At 48.3% G+C, this 18,456-nt stretch overlaps 1 protein-coding gene across 1 annotated transcript in view; it reads left to right on the plus strand.

The window, feature by feature from the left end:
* Positions 1-18,456, plus strand: part of PIEZO2 (piezo type mechanosensitive ion channel component 2) — a 301,579-nt gene that overhangs the window by 228,606 nt on the left and 54,517 nt on the right. The window contains 13 exon segments of the mRNA XM_021096049.1: positions 881-1,057; positions 1,336-1,461; positions 2,604-2,637; positions 2,640-2,803; positions 3,611-3,815; positions 3,898-3,999; positions 5,045-5,210; positions 7,116-7,359; positions 9,728-9,824; positions 11,104-11,263; positions 14,851-14,940; positions 17,235-17,356; positions 18,376-18,447. Coding sequence (XP_020951708.1) covers positions 881-1,057; positions 1,336-1,461; positions 2,604-2,637; positions 2,640-2,803; positions 3,611-3,815; positions 3,898-3,999; positions 5,045-5,210; positions 7,116-7,359; positions 9,728-9,824; positions 11,104-11,263; positions 14,851-14,940; positions 17,235-17,356; positions 18,376-18,447 — 1,759 coding nt within the window.

Below are 18,456 nucleotides of genomic sequence, written 5' to 3' on the forward strand. Positions count from 1 at the left end.
GCTGAATCTTATTTACTGTGAATTCTGCATCTAACCTGGAACTTTCTGCCTTTGCACACAAACCGTCTGAAATGGACAGTTGATCGTGGCCAGGTGGCGACAGAACGGGAACCAGTCTCCCTGTGACATTTGTAGCAAAAAATGACACCTGTTCCATTGTTAAGTCACCAAGTCTGTACATTAACTAGAAATAAATCCAGCCTAATATTTATATTAACTGAGAACAAAAAAGTAACAGCATTCGACCTCTAACTGTTTAACTCTGAAAACGGTTAAGAATGAGTGGACACCTCCCCTCACCCTGAAGCTCCAGGCGGGCTGAGGAGCCTTGTGGGTCTTCTCACAGGGACCTGCTCACCTCTGTAGTTTCCCACTGCATGTTAATTGATGTCCTCTGGCTGCACACCTAACCTGTGTACAGGACCTGTATCTCACACCCAGGGCAGTGTCTTGCACGTGCCAGGGACTCAGCCTGTGCTGAACTGAGAGGAACCAACTAAATCATGTTACCAGATCTTGTAGATGTCATGTTGTCATGTCCTGTATTTTTGTCCCCATTTCTTTCTTTCTTTCTTTCTTTTTTTTTTTTTTTTTTTTTTTTTTTTTTGGTCTTTCTTTTAGGGCCGCACCTGTGGCATATGGAGGTTCCCAGGCTAGGAGTCCAATCAGAGCTGTAGTTGCCAGCCTACGCCACAGCCACAGCAATGCCAGATCTGAGCCTCGTCTGTGACCCACACCACAGCTCACGGCAATGCCGGATCCCCAACCCACTGATCGAGGCCAGGGATTGAACCCGTATCCCCATGGATCCCAGTTGGGTTCATTAACCACTGAGGCATGACGGGAACTCCTGCCCCCATTTCTGACTTTCTATTTTCAGGTGTCTCTGTTCAACTATGTATTTTTGATTTCCTGGGCTTTCGCTCTGCCGTACGCCAAGCTGCGCCGTCTGGCTTCGAGTGTCTGCACTGTCTGGACATGCGTGATCATCGTCTGCAAAATGTTGTATCAGCTGCAAACCATCAAGCCTGAGAACTTTTCTGTTAACTGTTCCTTGGTGAGCCTCAGAGACGGGGCCTTCTTGCCAGCCTCTGGGGACACAGGGAGACTGTGGGGAGCCCACATCCCCAGTACACTCTGTCTGGGCTCTGTCAGCCTGGCAGGTTGAATACGCCCTGGCACCCATCTCTTCTGATGCTGGGCTTCCCCCCCGCCTCGCCCCGTGAAGAGGGTCTTCCCTGCCCACCCCCATCCCTTTGCAAAACTGAGGGGCACGAATCTGAATGTCCCTAGTCTGCGGGTCCATTTCTTACTCCCCTTTTCCCTTCTTTTCAGCCAAATGAAAATCAGACGAATATCCCCCTCCACCAGCTGAACAAGTCTCTGCTCTACAGCGCTCCCATCGACCCCACAGAGTGGGTCGGCCTGAGGAAGTCGGCTCCTCTGCTCGTCTACCTGCGGGTAAAGCTGCCGCCCTAAGTTTGTGCCTCTGTGGAGTTCATGTCTGGAGGCCACTAATCTCACCTTTGATAGTAGCCTCATCCTCTTTCATGGTGCTTGCAGTTACCTTTGAAACAAACGACTGACATGAAAATCAGTACCACGTTGTGCTCAAAGGAATTCAATCAAGTAGTTTGAGATTAATAAATAAAGTATGCCAGACAAATTCACTGGATCATTATAGAATCACCCAGTGGTTGAGGTAGATTGAGATCAGATGCTGAAAGATGTCCAAAATCTACTGTTAAGTTGAAAAAAAAAAAAAGCAAATTTCAAAGCAGCATACATAATAATAAGCTCTTTTAGACACCAGGAAAAAAATACTGAGTAAATTATAGCAAACTGTCAGCAGTGATTATTTCTGGCAAGTAGGTACAGCATGACAAGAAATGTTTGCCATATAAATTCTGTTTCTCTACAAATTTTAACAAAGGGTATATATACATATATTAGATTTAGAGGTAACCAAACAAAAAGAGCGTATCATTGAAAAAGGAATTTTGATTGCAAATTGTTGTAACAAACATCATGAAAGCAATATTCAGATTGTTCACGTTTTACTCTGGTGGATAATGCTGACAATGTGCTTAAAACCTTTGTACTTAACTCCCAGAATTTTAATGTGTGCTAATAAGCATCCCATTTTTCTTTGTGTAGCTTCCTATTTTTTCTCATAGGGAAGATATGGTTTGTAATGCCCAAAAGATGCCCACCATGAAGAGCTGTTACAAGGATAAAGCAAACTTCCTTGAAAAGGGTTCTAATGCCAGGCCTTAACATAGTGTCTGGCACATAAATGTAAATTATATCATCATCATCACTATTATTATTTTATGGAATGACCAACACCAGTCTGTGGTCTAGAGGTTCTAGTTTCTATTATCATGGAAATTATTCTGATCTACGTGTTGGCCACGCTACCCTTGTGCCATAAAACAGGGAGAATGAGCATTGAGTTCAAGACTATTTTTTACAGAGGTGGGATTTTATAGAACTCGGTCCTTTTCAGCATCAGGCATGGAATAGATGGTTTGCGGTTGGTTTTGTTGAAATGACTGTGTCATAAAGCATGTGACTTCCCCCTGCTCTTTCCTTGTTTCTAGAACAACCTCCTGATGCTGGCCATTCTGGCTTTCGAGTCACAATCTACCGCCACCAGGAATACTACCGCGGTCGAAACAACCTCACAGCCCCTGTGTCTAAAACCATCTTCCACGACATTACAAGGCTGCATCTGGATGACGGGCTTGTTAACTGTGCCAAGTATTTCATAAACTACTTCTTCTACAAGTTCGGGCTAGAGGTGAGTCTCCTGGCTGACCTGTCTCTTTTCTGTAAGAATTCCAGCAGCTGCTTTGGGCCAGGTGGCTGCTGAGGTCACTTCATTGCACATCTCCTAGGATCTGGGAGGAGATACCCCTGAAGGGTCAGCCTGGCAGTGGTGGGCCTGGCCTCTCAGGACCCTGTCTTACAGATGCGGGGATGTCACATGTGGACACATGGATGTCCATTGTGTGCCTTCCAAATGTGTGACCTTAGCCAGACACACTGTTGTGACCTGGTGGTGTGGTCTGCCTGCCCGTGGTAGGATGTTTTTCATGGTGAGGTCTCGGCCATAATTCTCTTCACCATTTGAGGTGGTTTCTTATGAAGAGTGACCAGGTCAGGAGTTCCCGTTGTGGCTCAGCAGGTTCAGAACCCGACATAGGGTCCACGAGGATGTGGATTCAATCCCTGGCCTCACTCAGTGGGTGAAGGATCCAGTGTTTTTGCAAGCTGTGGTGTAAATCACAGAGGTGGCTTGGATCTGGCGTTGCTGTGGCTGTGGTGTAGGCTTCAGCTGCAGCTCTGATTCCACCCCTAGCCTAGGAACTTCCATATGCTACAGGTGCAGCCCTAAAAAAGAAAAGAAAAGAAAAGAAAGCATGAGCTCTCAGTTTTCTGTCTTCGTGATGAACCCTCCCCTGCCCCGAGAGGCAGAGCCGGTGAATAGGTGCAGAGCCCCCAAGGAATGCAGGTCTCTCCCATGGCCCGCTGGAACAGGAGGGGACCGCTGACACCAGTCCCCTGCCCTGTAACCCCGATTTTCTGCCTCTTCATCCTCACACAGACCTGTTTCCTCATGTCAGTTAACGTGATCGGTCAGCGGATGGACTTCTACGCCATGATTCACGCCTGCTGGCTGATTGCGGTCCTGTACCGACGCCGAAGGAAGGCCATCGCCGAGATCTGGCCCAAATACTGCTGCTTCCTGGCCTGCATCCTCTCCTTCCAGTACCTGATCTGCATCGGCTTCCCACCCGCGCCCTGCCGAGGTGAGTGGAACCCCCTCGGGGATGGTGGGGACCAGGGCCACCCCCAGGGGCACCCTGATCCGGCTCTCTCCGTGCCCTGCAGATTACCCCTGGAGGTTCAAGGGCGCCAGCTTCAACGACAACATCGTGAAGTGGCTCTACTTCCCGGACTTCATTGTGCGGCCCAACCCCGTGTTCCTCGTGTGTAAGTGGGGCCCTGGGACTCAGCTTGCTCTCTGTCCGGGGGCTGCGCGTTCACACCCGAGGCCCTGCTGCGCGTTACCATCACAGGAAAGCCGGTCTCCACGCATCTGCATCAGCATCAGCACCACACATCCTCGGTGCCCTCTGTTTGCCCCTTGACATTCGCAGAGTTAATAAACGCTGGAAGCAGCATAGTCACTTTCATCATTTCACCTCCCAACCCACACCCCCTCTCCCCATACACCTCTACCCACCTTCCAGAAGGTGGCCTGGAGGGGGCCACCTTGTCTTGGGTGAGGTGGTTGCTTCTCGCCGCCCCCACAGACAAACAGACGTACAGACAGATGGAGTAGCTGGAAGGAGGCTGCCAGGTGGCACATGCCCTGAGCCCTCCCAGGGGTGGGTGTTGATCCAAAGTTACAGTCGCGTTCCCACCCAGACCAGTGGGGGTGGGGCTGTGCTGCCTGCACCCTGCGGGTGTGGGGTAAGGGATGACGCCTGGTGGGGGGTGGGGTCTGTGCTGGGCCGAGGCCATGGGGACAGCTCGGTCCTGTCTTCACCCCAGGGGGAGCCATCCTCCCCTGTTCTCCCCAGCTCCACGACCCCCAAGTTCCAGGAAGCCTTTGCTTACAAGCGAAGGGGGGCTGGAGGGGCAGGGAAGGCGGGGTGCCTGCATCCCCGGCTTGTGAAGAGATAAAGACAAGAGGACTGCTCGGGGGCCCCTCACAGCTCAAAACTCTGCAGGAAAATACATGCAGACACACGTTTTTGCCTGAGAGATCCTGCAGACTGGTCATCAGCACCTGAGGCTTCCACACACCAACCTGCAAGATAGATCCGGGGACCCTCCCCAAGAGCCCTGGGTCTGTGGTCCTTCTGCATCCCCCTCATGGGCAGGGAGATCAGAATCCAGGAGGAAGTGAACTTGGGGGATGACGGGACTCAGGGAGATGACGAGGAGCCGCTGAGACCCACAGGGCAGCGTCCTCACCTCCGTGGACCCAGAGGAGGAGAGGTGGTCTCAGCGCCCCCTTCTCTCTTGCCAGATGACTTCATGCTGCTTCTGTGTGCCTCCCTGCAACGGCAGATTTTCGAGGATGAAAACAAGGCCGCTGTGCGGATCATGGCAGGTGACAACGTGGAGATCTGCATGAACCTGGACGCGGCCTCCTTCAGCCAGCACAACCCCGTCCCCGACTTCATTCACTGCAGGTGATGCAGAGCCCCTTGGAAGGCGTGTCCCCTGGAGCCCGGGCCCCTGCCTCCCCGACCTGGAGAGCTGACCTGCTGATGGCATACCTGGGCCCAGAAACACGGGACCCGGTGGCTCAAGGGTCTGGAAGCTGAGCCATGAATTATCCCCTGTCCTCCAGGGATGGCCCTCGGTAGCTCTGGAAAGCAGCCAGGGCCCTGCAGCCCAGCCACCCTTTAGCCCAGGACAGCACAGGCCTCTCACTGCCCAGGGGTCCCGAGGCTCCTCCCCAGACCACGTTGGCTGGTGTTTCCAGTTGTTCCCACAAGCTCAGTTCTATGATTCCCAGGTCATGGCTGGGCAGTTGAGCTCAGGGCTCCTGGAGGTAGGGTTAACAACTGCAGGCAAGGAAGGGAAAAGTATGGAAGACACGCCAGTGCCCTCATATGCATGCATTTGCACACACACAAACACACTCAAAAATGCCAGCAGCCCAACTCCATGAACTTCAAACCACACATGGCAAGAGGCACTGTGGCTTTCAGATCTCCCACCTGGGCTGTCACCGACTTTTCCAGTGTGACCCCAAGATGCTGAGAAACACCAGCATCGTATTCACTCTCCTTTGTGCATGAAGTCAAGGATGAGTGTAATATATTTTATTTTTTTATTTTATTTATTTATTTATTTATTTATTTTGTCTTTTTGCCATTTCTAGGGCCGCTCCCGCGGCATATGGAGATTCCCAGGCTAGGGGTCGAATCGGAGCTGTAGCCGCCAGCCTACTCCAGAGCCACAGCAACGCGGGACCCGAGCCCGTCTGCAACCTACACCACAGCTCACGGCAACGCTGGATCATTAACCCACTGAGCAAGGGCAGGGACCAAACCCGCAACCTCATGGTTCCTAGTGGGATTCGTTAACCACTGCGCCATGACGGGAACTCTGGGTGTAACATATTTTAGAAAAGAAATCATGGAAACATTGAAAAGCGCTGAGTATTTTCCTCTGAAAAGAGTAAAGTTCACGAGTTTGCTCGTGTGACATTCCTCTAAGGTGTAACTTGTTGCCTAATATGCTGGACAGTGTGGCATCTATTTTATCAAAAACTTATTAGCTCCCACAGACTAACTTCGTTTGTCAAACATCTGACCACAGTTGGTTCTTCCATGCTTCTCCCCAAACCCGGGAAGAGAAACAACCAAAGTAAAACCTCCCAAACTGAGAGGCTCTAGCTGAGTGACTAGTGGGACACATCCTGCAGGTGCCCTTTCTGCTGGATGCAGCCCAGGCCAGGGAAACTCCCACCACTGGAGAAGGGAGGCCTGGACCCCTGCCTCGCCTCCCATCAGGAGGTCAAAGTGGGGAACAGATCTTGACTCAGCCCAGGGCCAAGAGTTAGACGGAGCCTGAACACCCCAGATTCTGTCTGCCAGAATTTCGTCTCATCTAAAGGAGAAGTTTTCATCTCTAGTAAAACCTTTGCATTTGTTTTAATCTGTTAATTTCCAGTTCATGGAAAGGGTTCTGTTCCGAACTGTTCTCTTGCTCCAGGAGGCATCTATATTTTAGAATGTTCTCGGCCACATGATTATTCCTGCCTCCACAGAAAGACGGGGCTTTTGAGACCTCAGGGAGTGGGCAGAAATGTTGCCGTTTGGGGGACGTTTGGCCCCAATTCAGGAGATGAACAACACGCCCATGGTGTTTTCATAAGTTGTCGCTCTGTCCATCACTAACTGGGTAGGGGTGCCCTGTGGACCAGGAGAGGGTCAGGGAGAGAAGGCCGCAGGGCTCCCGGTCTGGCCGGACCGAGCTCTCACATAGAGGCGGGAGGAGAGGGCAGACTTGCTTGCTGACTCGAGCAGAACCTCCCTGCTTGATGCATGTCATTGTTCGTGTTGGCCTTTGGTTTCGTCCTCCAGGTCGTACCTGGACATGTCCAAAGTGATCATCTTCAGCTACCTCTTCTGGTTCGTGCTCACCATCATCTTCATCACCGGGACCACCAGGATCAGCATTTTCTGCATGGGGTACCTGGTGGCCTGCTTCTACTTCCTGCTCTTCGGGGGCGATTTGCTACTGAAACCCATCAAGAGCATCCTACGCTACTGGGACTGGCTGATTGCATACAACGTGTTTGTGATCACGATGAAAAACATACTGTCAGTAAGTGGCATCTGCCGCGTGACAGATTAGTGATTTCAGTGCACGAGTAAATACTCCGTTCAGTGGTTATTGAAAGCCTGTTGCTCTGCCCATTACATTGCTCTTAAAAGCCCCAGATAAGATGCTGGCAAACTCAGAGTTCAAATGACCGCGTATCACTCTTTGCTTTGCTGCATTAAGCAGAATCCTTTTTGCTCATTTCCATCTGTCAAGGACAAGAGCATGTGCATTCGCAGGAATAAAGTGTGAAATGTATTTTATTAATTAAACTCCATCCCTTCTAGGAACTGGGTGCCTCTTCTGCAGTGTGCTGCAATGTGGCCCTTTTATGAGCTGAGTCTGTCATGGAAGCTCTTCCAAATGATAACCTGTTGACTAAAAGCAACTCTTACCTGGGAAGAGCTGGGGAAGAGTAAACAGTATGGACACGAGCATCGGCGGCTGGGCTAGGAATCAGCTAAGACAGTGGAGGTTGAGGCAAACACCTCCCCTCCACGAAATGTGGCTGCTTTGCTATTAAATATCCATATTCAAGTGACGAGGTAGCTCCTGACTGCAAGGCATCCCAGAGCCACACAAAATCTTTTAGGCCCCAAAGACACCTTTTAAGTTATTTATTGTATCAGGGAGTTAACAGCTACCTTTCACGAGCTAAGGAGTTAGTACAACTCCAGCTCCAACACAGAGGTAACCCCAGGCCCCACACTTCGCAGGTGTAATTGACATAGCGGTGGAAGAATGGGGATGCACGATGTCCTGCTTCCCCTCTCTGTTCCCCCATCTCAGTTCTTAGAGACAAACTTACCAGGCAACTCTACTAGAAAACATTTGTCTTTTTTTTTTTTTTTTTTTTTTTTTTTGGCCCCTGCATTGCTATGTTTAGAGGTCTCGGGAGGCCAAGTCTAGGTAACCATGAGTCTCTATTTAAAGATTTTATTTGGCCTCCAATCCTTTAAAATGTTAAGTTTCTAGCTGATAGTAAATATGGTTTCTCTTCCTCAGTTCAACCCCCCCGTGTTTGTTTGCACGTGGGATAGTGTTGAGGAGGGGTGGGGAGGGGATGAGACAGGACCAGAGGTCACCCCTTCCTTCCAAAGCCGGTCTGATGGGGAGAGGTCTGTGGCTGGAGGCTGATCCCAGCAGCTGTTCCCTGGAACGAGTGTGGCCACAGAGTCCACGGATTTGTTCACTCACTCATTCGTTCTGTAATCCTGTGTGGCAGACCTATCCTTTGCTAGCACTGCTTTATATTTGAACAACCAGAGCTGAATAGTACTCAGATTTTACCCTTAAGGAATTCACATTCTGAAGGAGAAGATAGACATTCTTATAAATAATCATTGTACAATCTGTTACTGCTAATCATCACAAATTTTTAGGAAAACAGTACAAAACAGAATGCCTAACACCTTGCCTCGGTAAATTGGAAGGTTTCCTGGAGGCAACACCCTGTGAACCTCGAAGGACAGATTCAAGGATTCAAGGGTCCAGGGAGCCAAAATGGGAAGGATATTCCCCAAGGAGGAGGCTGTTTTTCAAACCCTTGGGTTGTGAACTTAACTGTGACAAGAAATCACTGTTAGAGACAACCACACGACGGTCAACATGGAAATCTCCTTTACTCAGAGTATCGGCTGAAAAAGAATTAACTCAAACACATAATTCTTTTCCTGCTCTGAGAACTGCACCAGGCAGCTTACGTCTGTGACCATCTCCAGGCAAATAGCACACGCTTAGGAGCTCAGCAGAAATGAATCTGATTAGCATCCATCAGGACACAGGTTCCCTGGCCTCATTCAGTGGGTTAAGTATCTGGCATTGCTATGAGCTGTGGTGTAGGTTGCAGACGCGGCTCGGATCCCGAGTTGCCCTGGCTGAGGTGTAGGCGGGCAGCTGGAGCTCCAGTTCGACCCCTCGCCTGGGAACCTCCACATGCTGCAGGTGTGACCCTAAAAAAAAAGACAAAAAAAAATAGTACAGGCTTAATACACCTAACTCATGAGGAGCTAACTCTGCCAGAATCCAAGTCCTAGATCAGGGTTCATCCGTTTGCTATCACAGAGTTGGGCTTGTTCCCAGTGTGGCCTCAGGCTTCTCCTCTGAAATAAGAGGTGCTTCCCATACAGAAAGCATCACACAGCGCCTCCTTCTTCCCCTCCTCCTGTCCCTTTGCTCCTTGGGTTTGACTGCCCAGGAAATGAGGCATCAAGCTCTGCGCCCAGTGGGGGCTGGATTGGGGGCACCGTCCACCATTGGGAGCAGTGAGGCTTCAGGAATTCCTGCACATGTTGGGTATTGGGATCACGAGACATCAGCCTTTTTTTCCAGGTGTGAGTTTCTGAGTATACCTTTCCCATTTGTTTTTCAGATAGGAGCATGTGGCTATATTGAAAAGTTGGTTCAGAACAGCTGCTGGTTGATCCAAGCTTTCAGCTTGGCCTGTACCGTCAAGGGCTATAAAATGCGTAAGTGTGAAAAGCGAATTTGGGGGTGCAGGACAAGGAAGGAAAGGCAGTGGTCTTGTTCTCGTTTAAACATTGGATCAGGAGTTCCTTTCGTGGCGCAGTGGTTAACGAATCCGACTAGGAACCATGAGGTTGCGGGTTCGGTCCCTGCCCTAGCTCAGTGGGTTAACGATCCAGCGTTGCCGTGAGCTGTGGTATAGGTTGCAGACGCGGCTCGGCTCCCGCGTTGCTGTGGCTCTGGCGTAGGCCAGTGGCTACAGCTCCGATTCGACCCCTAGCCTGGGAATCTCCATATGCCGCGGGAGCGGCCCAAGAAACAGCAAAAAGACAAAAAAAAGAGAAAAAAAAAAAAACAACAACAACAACAAAAAAAAAACATTGGACCAAAGCACCTAAAGAGAAAAGATAAAAGGGACTTTCAGTTCCCTGTCTGTATAGAGCTGGAAGCTTATGTTGCGCTGGGAGTCTGTCGTCAGGATGGGCCCCTCCAGGCATCTTTGACAATATTCTACAAACTTCCCGTCCCGGCAGGTCTGGGGGTTGGGTGTGGTCAATGCAGCTCCCTGAACTTCCCTGAGTTATGATGGGAAGGCTCACAGAAGCCCACACACACTTGTGGCTGTTGCATTGGGGTCTTGGGCACTAAAATAGCTCTGCCTCCAGACTCCCCAACCCCCCACATAAGCTCAGAGACCCTCCTTGGAAAGACAGTTGGGGGAGCAGCAGGGTCTCTGGAGTTGGACCCCCACTTCCACCCCATTGCCTCTCGCACCAGAACCCTGGACAGCACCTCCCATCCTCTATGGCACCCAGGATGGGGCCTTGGACGTGACACTCCCCCGACTCTGGCTTCCAATTCAGGTTACATGTTGGTCTCCATGAAGAGGCACTGAAGTTTGTTCTGATCTTAGATGCCTCTCCTTCCAATAGACCCAGCTGCTCTGCCAGTTACTCCTGGGTAGAGTCCATTCCCAGAACAGGTGTCTTTTTGTACGAGAGATTCCCGTTGGCACTGGGACGTGCAGATGCTGCTTCTCCATGGCCCTTACGGGGGGAAAGGGTCCCCTTCCATCCTGTGCCTTACATCACCAAGAGCTCACTCGGTGGTCAGCTTTATGCACCAGTGTTGATATTGGATTTGAAGTGTGTGCCCTCGGCTGTGAATAAATTCACTCGGGGAGTCGTTGCATCGGAAGGTTTCCCAAATCTGGTCACACCACACATTTTATGAAACAGCAGTAGAAATGGATGCTCACTTTAATTTTTTTTTTTTCTGCAGCTGATGATGATTCCTCATGTAAACTACCCAGCGGGGAAGCAGGGATTATTTGGGACAGTATATGTTTTGCCTTCCTCCTGCTGCAGAGAAGAGTTTTCATGAGCTACTATTTCCTACATGTCGTGGCGGATATAAAGGCGTCACAGATCCTGGCATCGAGGTAGGTCAGGCCAAGAATTGAGGTCAGGCCAAGAAACCCGTCTGGGAGTGAGGCAGCTCTATGCTTTCCCTCAGAGCGTGCTTGTACAACCCACAAGACACGAAGAAATTCCTTCTGGGAAAACTGATCCAAGGAAGCTTTAGCCCAAGGACTTTCAGACCTAAAACAAAGAGTAACAAGCAGGTCTGTGGGGGGAGGCAGACCTTAGGAGGATTGGGATACCCTCGAAGGTCAGAGACTGGCTGGTCATCTTGTCCCTCGGTCCAGACCTCGTCACTGCCCTTCTGGCCTTGGTCAGAACAGGAACAGAAGCTGCTGTGGTCTGGCAGCTGGCAGTCTTCCCCCTCGCTGCCTCCCTTTTAAGAAGAAACTCCTAAAAATAGAGAAAAACGTAAGCATCTATTATTTTTCAGATCATAGGCAGAGGAGGGGGTCACTCCAGCCTCACTCACAACCAGGCTCTTTGTCTCGCCTTATTTCCTTCCTTTCAGGCTCTTTCCCCGAAAACCTGGTTTTCTCTTCTCTGGCCATTGGCACTATTTGACTGTTGCTTTCTCCTTAGATCCCACCCTGTCCCCATGTTCTGCCCCCCCTCTTATTATAGGCTTAGGGGGGAAAACTGGGAAGAGAACTGGGTATTGAAGAGGACATCACTGAGATGGGAGCCAGGGCCGGCAGGATGATCCCCAAGGACGAGCCTATCACCGAGACGCTGGCCTTGCCTAGGTCCCATCAGACCCGTGGTGTCGAGTGACCTGATTAACATTAGTTCATATCAATTGCCAATATCCATCATACTGCCAATATCCATCATTCTGATTTGTGGTTTAAACAAAGGCAGCTCTTTTATACCGCCAGGGATCCCAGAGCCTATTTCTTCTCTGCTCAGGAGAAGCAAAGTGTTTATTTCAAAGGTCCATTTATAGGGGGTCCCCAGCCTTTGTTAACTAACTTGGAGCCAAATAGAAAGAGGACCCAGTTGGGCTCCTGCATTTAACCTGAGGAGCCTTGCTGCATCCTCAGCGCCCACCACAGAGATGGACACTACTCTTCATTTAGGGATAGTACTGACCTGGGAATGTACCGCCGTAATGGTTTTTCAGTGGTAAATGGACATCATTTTCAGAGCAGAGCACAATGTCTAGTCGAAATAGTAACCTTACTTACCTGCGTGTATCAGCAGGTACTTTTTGCTAGTAAATGCATCTTTTTTTGCCTCCCCCTTATATTCGGTCCTTAGACATTCAGGACACAGTAATAAGCTATTATCTTTTTTTTTTAAGTTGTCGCACTTATTCAGAAAGCATATTATTCCTGTTACAAAAACTGGTGGCTTTGGTTCAGCACGCAGCTCATGCTTGTCAACGCAAAGACCTGTCTTAATAAGCATTGAATTCACAATGGAATTTCCAAGGAATGAACATTCATTCATTCGCTCATCCATTTGTTTGATGCCTACTATGTTGCGAGGGGGGCAGAGGCTTGCCCTGCCCTCTGAGAGGCTGCAGGCTGATGGGGAGATGAATGCATCAAGAAGCCGTTACAATGCATGAGACCGATGGGACTCAGGAGACATTTGGGAAACTGGGGTTGTATTGAGGGTATACAGCTACCTGCAGGATGGGACCCTAGGCAGCCTGGTGTTCTGAGCTGTAGCCTGCGGGATGAATAGGAACGAGGGCGGGGGCAGTCACATGCAGTCATTGGGGAGAGGGGTTTCATTGAGGAAAGGGAAGAAGCTTGGAGTGGCTGAAACAGACGTGAAGATGTGAGAGCTCAGCTGGAGGGGAGGAGAGGCCAGATGATCAGGGGCCTGACAACCGTGTTTGTGACACTAAAAGTGGCTGTCCTTGCTCTTCGGAAGCTCACTCTGCTTGGGGGTGAGGACGGATGGGATTAAAGCAGGACGACAGGCAGAGGGACCAGGTCGGTGGCAGCTCTGATGATCCAGGATGGAGAGGATGGCCAGGACTGGGAGGGGGTGAATTCAGAGAGCTCAGAGGGGCAGTTGGGGCAGCTGAAAGGGGGATGGTGGTGGGAATCTGGGAGGAGGAGAGGCCGCTGTGCCCAGGACTCTGGCCTCAGTGTGGGGGTGGGGGTGGGCAGGGTCTGAAGAGCTCTTGGCTGGGAGGGAAGAGAGGCTACAACTGTGGGATGCCGGTCTCATGACCTTGTGACATGCAGCCCATTGGGGAGCCGGTAGGCCTTTGAGGGGACGAGTGTGCAGGTGTCAGGAAACTTGAGGGTCATTGTTACAGGAACTGCCTGGAGAAGATGTGGGGATGAAGAGCCTGGGGAGCAGTCACATGTAAGAGGTGGGGTGGAGAAGAGGCTGCAGTGAATACCGGGAGTCTGAGCGGAAAGAGCAAAGGGACGTAGGCTCTCGGGGGCCCTGAGGAACTGCAGAGGCTCAGCACCTGAGATACACAAAAAAGGGGCTGAACACTGAACAGTGAAATCAGTGACCTCAACAGGTGGAGTCCAAGCCCAGCACCGCTGAGCTGAGGCTGAAGTGAAGGCTTAGGGACAGAGTCTGCAAGATGTTTGACTGCAGGGGCAGTGATGCCAGGCTGTGCAGAGGAAACTGTGGGGGGTGGTCCTTTTTCTAAGATTAGCAGGGTCTGAGCATGTTTGCCTCTCATGGGCAGGATGCAGAGGTGACGGGAAGGTCGAGATGCAGGAAGTCAGGGCCCCTTGGTCTGCAGGTGGGGAGGGACTGAGCCCTGGTGGGCCTTGGGTGGAGAACGCCACCTCCTGCATGGCACTGCCAGTTGGGGGGGTGCCCACAGGATGGGTGATGGGGAGCTGAGCGAATTGTGGCCTTGTCGTGACTTTGTTTTCCTAGGAAGTAGGAGGCTCAATCACACGAGGAGTGAAAAACCCTGGACAGAATTCTGGTTTCAGAAAAGTGTAGAGTTGAAACAGCTTCTATAAAAAACAGGCTTTCTGCAGAGTGTTGAGGCGCCAGGGATCCTCCGTCCAGTCCTGTGTTTCTGCTCCACTGATGGCCCATCACCCTACTGGCTTCCTGCAGATGTGACATCTGCCAGGCTGGATGGATGGACAACAGTGGGACAGAGTAGAGGATATTAAGAGGGTGATGAGATCTATGGTGACTCCAAAGTGGGCTTGAGGAGTGAGAAGGAACAAAGAGGTGTAAGGACAAGAGGGAGGAATCAGAGGGAGGAGCTGCACTGCAGGTCCGTTGCATGCCTTCCTTGGAGAAAACAACCTGAACTCACCCCTCCTGGCAGGTGTCTCCTCATGGGTTGACGTCACGAGGTTGTGAGGACCCCTTGCTGGGGGACGGGTTGAATAGGCCTTGACGATCTCAGAAACATGCTTTTTAACAACCCTGCCCATACCCGCCCCACCCCTAGGTTGCGAGCAGCCCTTCCCTGCAGAGGAGATGGAGGCTTGTATCCATCCAGGGCCTTTTTAACCAGCTTATGACTCCCACACCAACCAGGGGTCCTCAGGCAGCTGCCCCCAAAGAGATGTTTTCTAGCCCTGGGTGACCATTTTCAGGGGAAGATGGGTGACAACGATACAAAGGCTCATTTATTCTGTTTCTGATCTTCCTTTAGAGGGGCTGAACTTTTCCAGGCCACTATTGTAAAGGCTGTAAAGGCAAGAATTGAGGAAGAGAAGAAGTCAATGGACCAGCTGAAGAGGCAGTAAGAATGCTCTCCTTTCACTTGGGGTGTGCCAGGTCCCATTCTGCCAGCTCCCGAGGCGTCCACTTGCAGTCACTCTCACAACCGCCCAGAGGTTGCGCTGTGTCGGGCAGTGGCTCCTGCCCCAGAGGGAAATGGAAACAGAAATGGTTCAAAGGAGGTTGTCACCAGGGTGGGGGAGGGGCCGCCCTCCGTGGGCAAGACCATTGCCATAGTAGGTGAGATGCTTACCTGAGCCCCGAGCAGGTCTGTCCAAGGATCTGAACTCCAGTTTCCTGTTTTATTTTTATTTTTTTTTAATGTTAATGCAAACTGGGATTTATTATTTTTTTAATAATTTTTTTTATTTTCCCACTGTACAGCAAGGGGGTCAGGTTATTCTTACATGTATACATTATAATTACACAGTTTCCTGTTTTAAATTAGGCCTCACAATTCCACCTGGGTATTTGTGAAGGTTAAACAAGTTAAGAATGAGACAGAGACTTTCCCAAGAACACCCACTTGGAGTAAAACCCATCATATCTGTGGGTTACGTGAACAAATGCAGAGTCCATGGAAGGATCTTTAGGGATAATATAATCCTGTTTGTTTGGGAAGAAACAGATGGCCCATGTATGAAGTGATTTAAAATCCACTGCTCCTCAGAGGCAGCACTGGAAGCACACCCCAGATTTCCCTGCATCCAGTCCAAGTCCTTTCCCACCACACCATTCTGGAAAAGTCAAGTCGTGGACTGCCTCCACCCAGGAGATTTAAGAAGTCTTATTTTTTTAAATGAGCACACTGAAATTAATAATTTTCTTGGAGTGAGATCTCTAGCAGTAAGTGGAACTGCTGAGGACGGCAGCCCCTCATATGTATCGGGCCAGGTTTAACAGCTGATGGCCACAGAATTCACGACCTAGCCACTTTCTCCAGAGAATGGACCTACTCTGTCAGCCCCCCAGGAATATTTCCTGAGTTTGCTAAGCCTACTTCATTCCATTCTGACCTCATTTCCCAGCTTTTTCCTCCCGTGCAAAAATATTTGCCAATATAAATTATACTATCCCATAGCATGGTTATTTTCACAAAGATATGAGCTATAGAAGTTCCCATTGTGGCTCAGTGGTAACGAACCCGACTGGTATTCATGAGGACATGAGTTTGATCCCTGGCACCGCTCAGTGGGTTAAGGATCTGCCATTGCCATGAGCTGTGGCAAAGGTTGCAGATGCTGCTCAGATCCGGCACTGCTGTGGCTCTGGTGTAGGCCAGCAGCTACAGCTCCAAATCGACCCCTAGCCTGGGAACTTCTGTATGCCGCAGGTGCAGCTCTGAAAAGCAAAAAGAGAGATGAGCTATATAAATATATATAATGAAAATGCAATATGGTAAAACTTCTATCATTATTTCTAGCTTTCTAAATGAGGTCTAGGAAATAAAAAATATGGACTCACGTTATGTGTCCATAATTTCCTGTAAGTGAGACCTGTTACTAAAATTCACTGGATTTTTCTATTTGTTTAAGAACGCATCCTCTCAAATGAGAGGTCAGAATAAAACAGAATTAAGGCAACGATCATTGCAAAAGACAAAATGAAACTGTTGTGTAAACTGCACAAAGCAGAAATGTCACTTCAATCAGTTTAAAAACTTGAGCAATAGATCCAGAATTTTAAGAAACTAAATTAAGAAATGAAACATTTCAAAAGGACAGAGCTTGGAAATAAAGTTCAGCATTGCAGTTTCTGAATAGACTTCCTGAATAAACAGACAAAAAGCTGCAATACTGCATTTTTCCAGATCCAGTAAGCGATTAGACTTGACACTGAGAAGAGTCAGAGTGTCTGGTGGAATATACACGAACATTTGAGGAGCAACTTGCCATTTACAAAACAGGTCTCACACTTAATACATCTTTTCATTCAATTTTCACAACTGGCTGAAGTATTCAATATTAAAAATAAAAACCAAAAATATGCCAAACCTGAGAGAACAAAGGATTTACATTTCATACTGTGCTGTCTTCAGCATGGCTTTGGTACAAGGTATAAGTGGACGTGAAATATTTCACATCAAGCAATGGCATAATTGCTATTCATCATATCACTGAGCTATGTAGCACAAAATAACATGGGTATTTAAAAAAACAGAAAATTAGAAAACACAAAGAAGACACACTTGTTGCTAAATAAGTAACCACCCTCGAGTCCCAGCTGTGAACCACTCTGTCTAGGGCTTTAGCTGTTTGCATCAAAGTGTAACTATGGGTGTGTTCTTGGCGTTGCTGCTGCTATTTTATTGTGCAGGATGGACCGCATCAAGGCCAGGCAACAGAAATACAAAAAGGGTAAGGAGAGGATGCTGAGCTTGACCCAGGAGTCAGGGGAAGGCCAAGACATCCAAAAACTCTCTGAAGAGGATGATGAAAGTATGTTGAGACATTTCCTTCTTACCTGAGTACCTTGATGTTGAATAAAAGCATGATATTGGGTAGGGCTGTAAAATTTTATCAATGTATCTTTTTAACCCAGCAAGCTGTATGTTCCTTGTGAGTGGGATCCATTTGTTTGTTTTGTAAAAATCCGTGTTCGGTGAATCCATGACTTTACAAGTACCCCATCTTCAGCAAGAGAACGTTAATATAATCTAGCTTCTGTTGCACAAATGTGTTTCTTAAGAAAATAAACGTGAATTTCCTACATTTGTTCCTTTAGGGAAAATATTTAAGATATGCAAACTACTGTTGTCTTTGATTTCTATAAATGTTATCCAAAAATGAAATATGTAGGCATTTGAATAACAGTGGTTAAAATATCATTCAATTATGATCTTTTCCAAAGAAACTTAAGATGAAATCCATATTTATTATATCTAATTATAGATTTATTATATCCAATTAAGTTTAAAAGGTCTTTTTAAAGATGTTTGCATGCTTTTTTATTTGAAGGAAATGGAGAAATAGTGCATGGTATTCTGGTACATACTATCTATTTATCAATAGTAAATTTGTGTTTTCCTAATCATGCATTAAAAGAATCACAAGATAAAATTTTGGTTATTGCAATGTATGCAGTTTCAAAAAATTATTTGCACTAAATTGTTCTATAGTATTAGAGTGATGCTTCTTACCTGTTAATTCCACAGAGAATTCAATGTAAGATGCATTTTGGACAGATAATCTTTCCTTTATGTATTTCTTTATATGCCCTCGGTTAACTAAAAAGAAAATGAAAATGTGGCATTATGTCAATAGCATACTGAATATTTACTGTGTGAAATTGACTGCTGATCCATATAAACTTTTCAGATTCAGTATTTTTTTTTTCCTGACCGCTGATGTACTTTTGCAACGTGTCTAGATTTTGACAATTGAGTTGTTAAAGCGTGGTTTTCAAAGTTTGTTTTCTCACTTCATAAGAATTAATATTTGGACATATTTTATTTTAGGAGAAGCAGACAAACAGAAAACCAAGGGCAAAAAAAAGCAGTGGTGGCGGCCTTGGGTTGATCATGCTTCCAGTAGGTTTT

This window comes from Sus scrofa, chromosome 6, assembly GCF_000003025.6.
Source record: "Sus scrofa isolate TJ Tabasco breed Duroc chromosome 6, Sscrofa11.1, whole genome shotgun sequence".
Taxonomy (NCBI): domain Eukaryota; kingdom Metazoa; phylum Chordata; class Mammalia; order Artiodactyla; family Suidae; genus Sus; species Sus scrofa.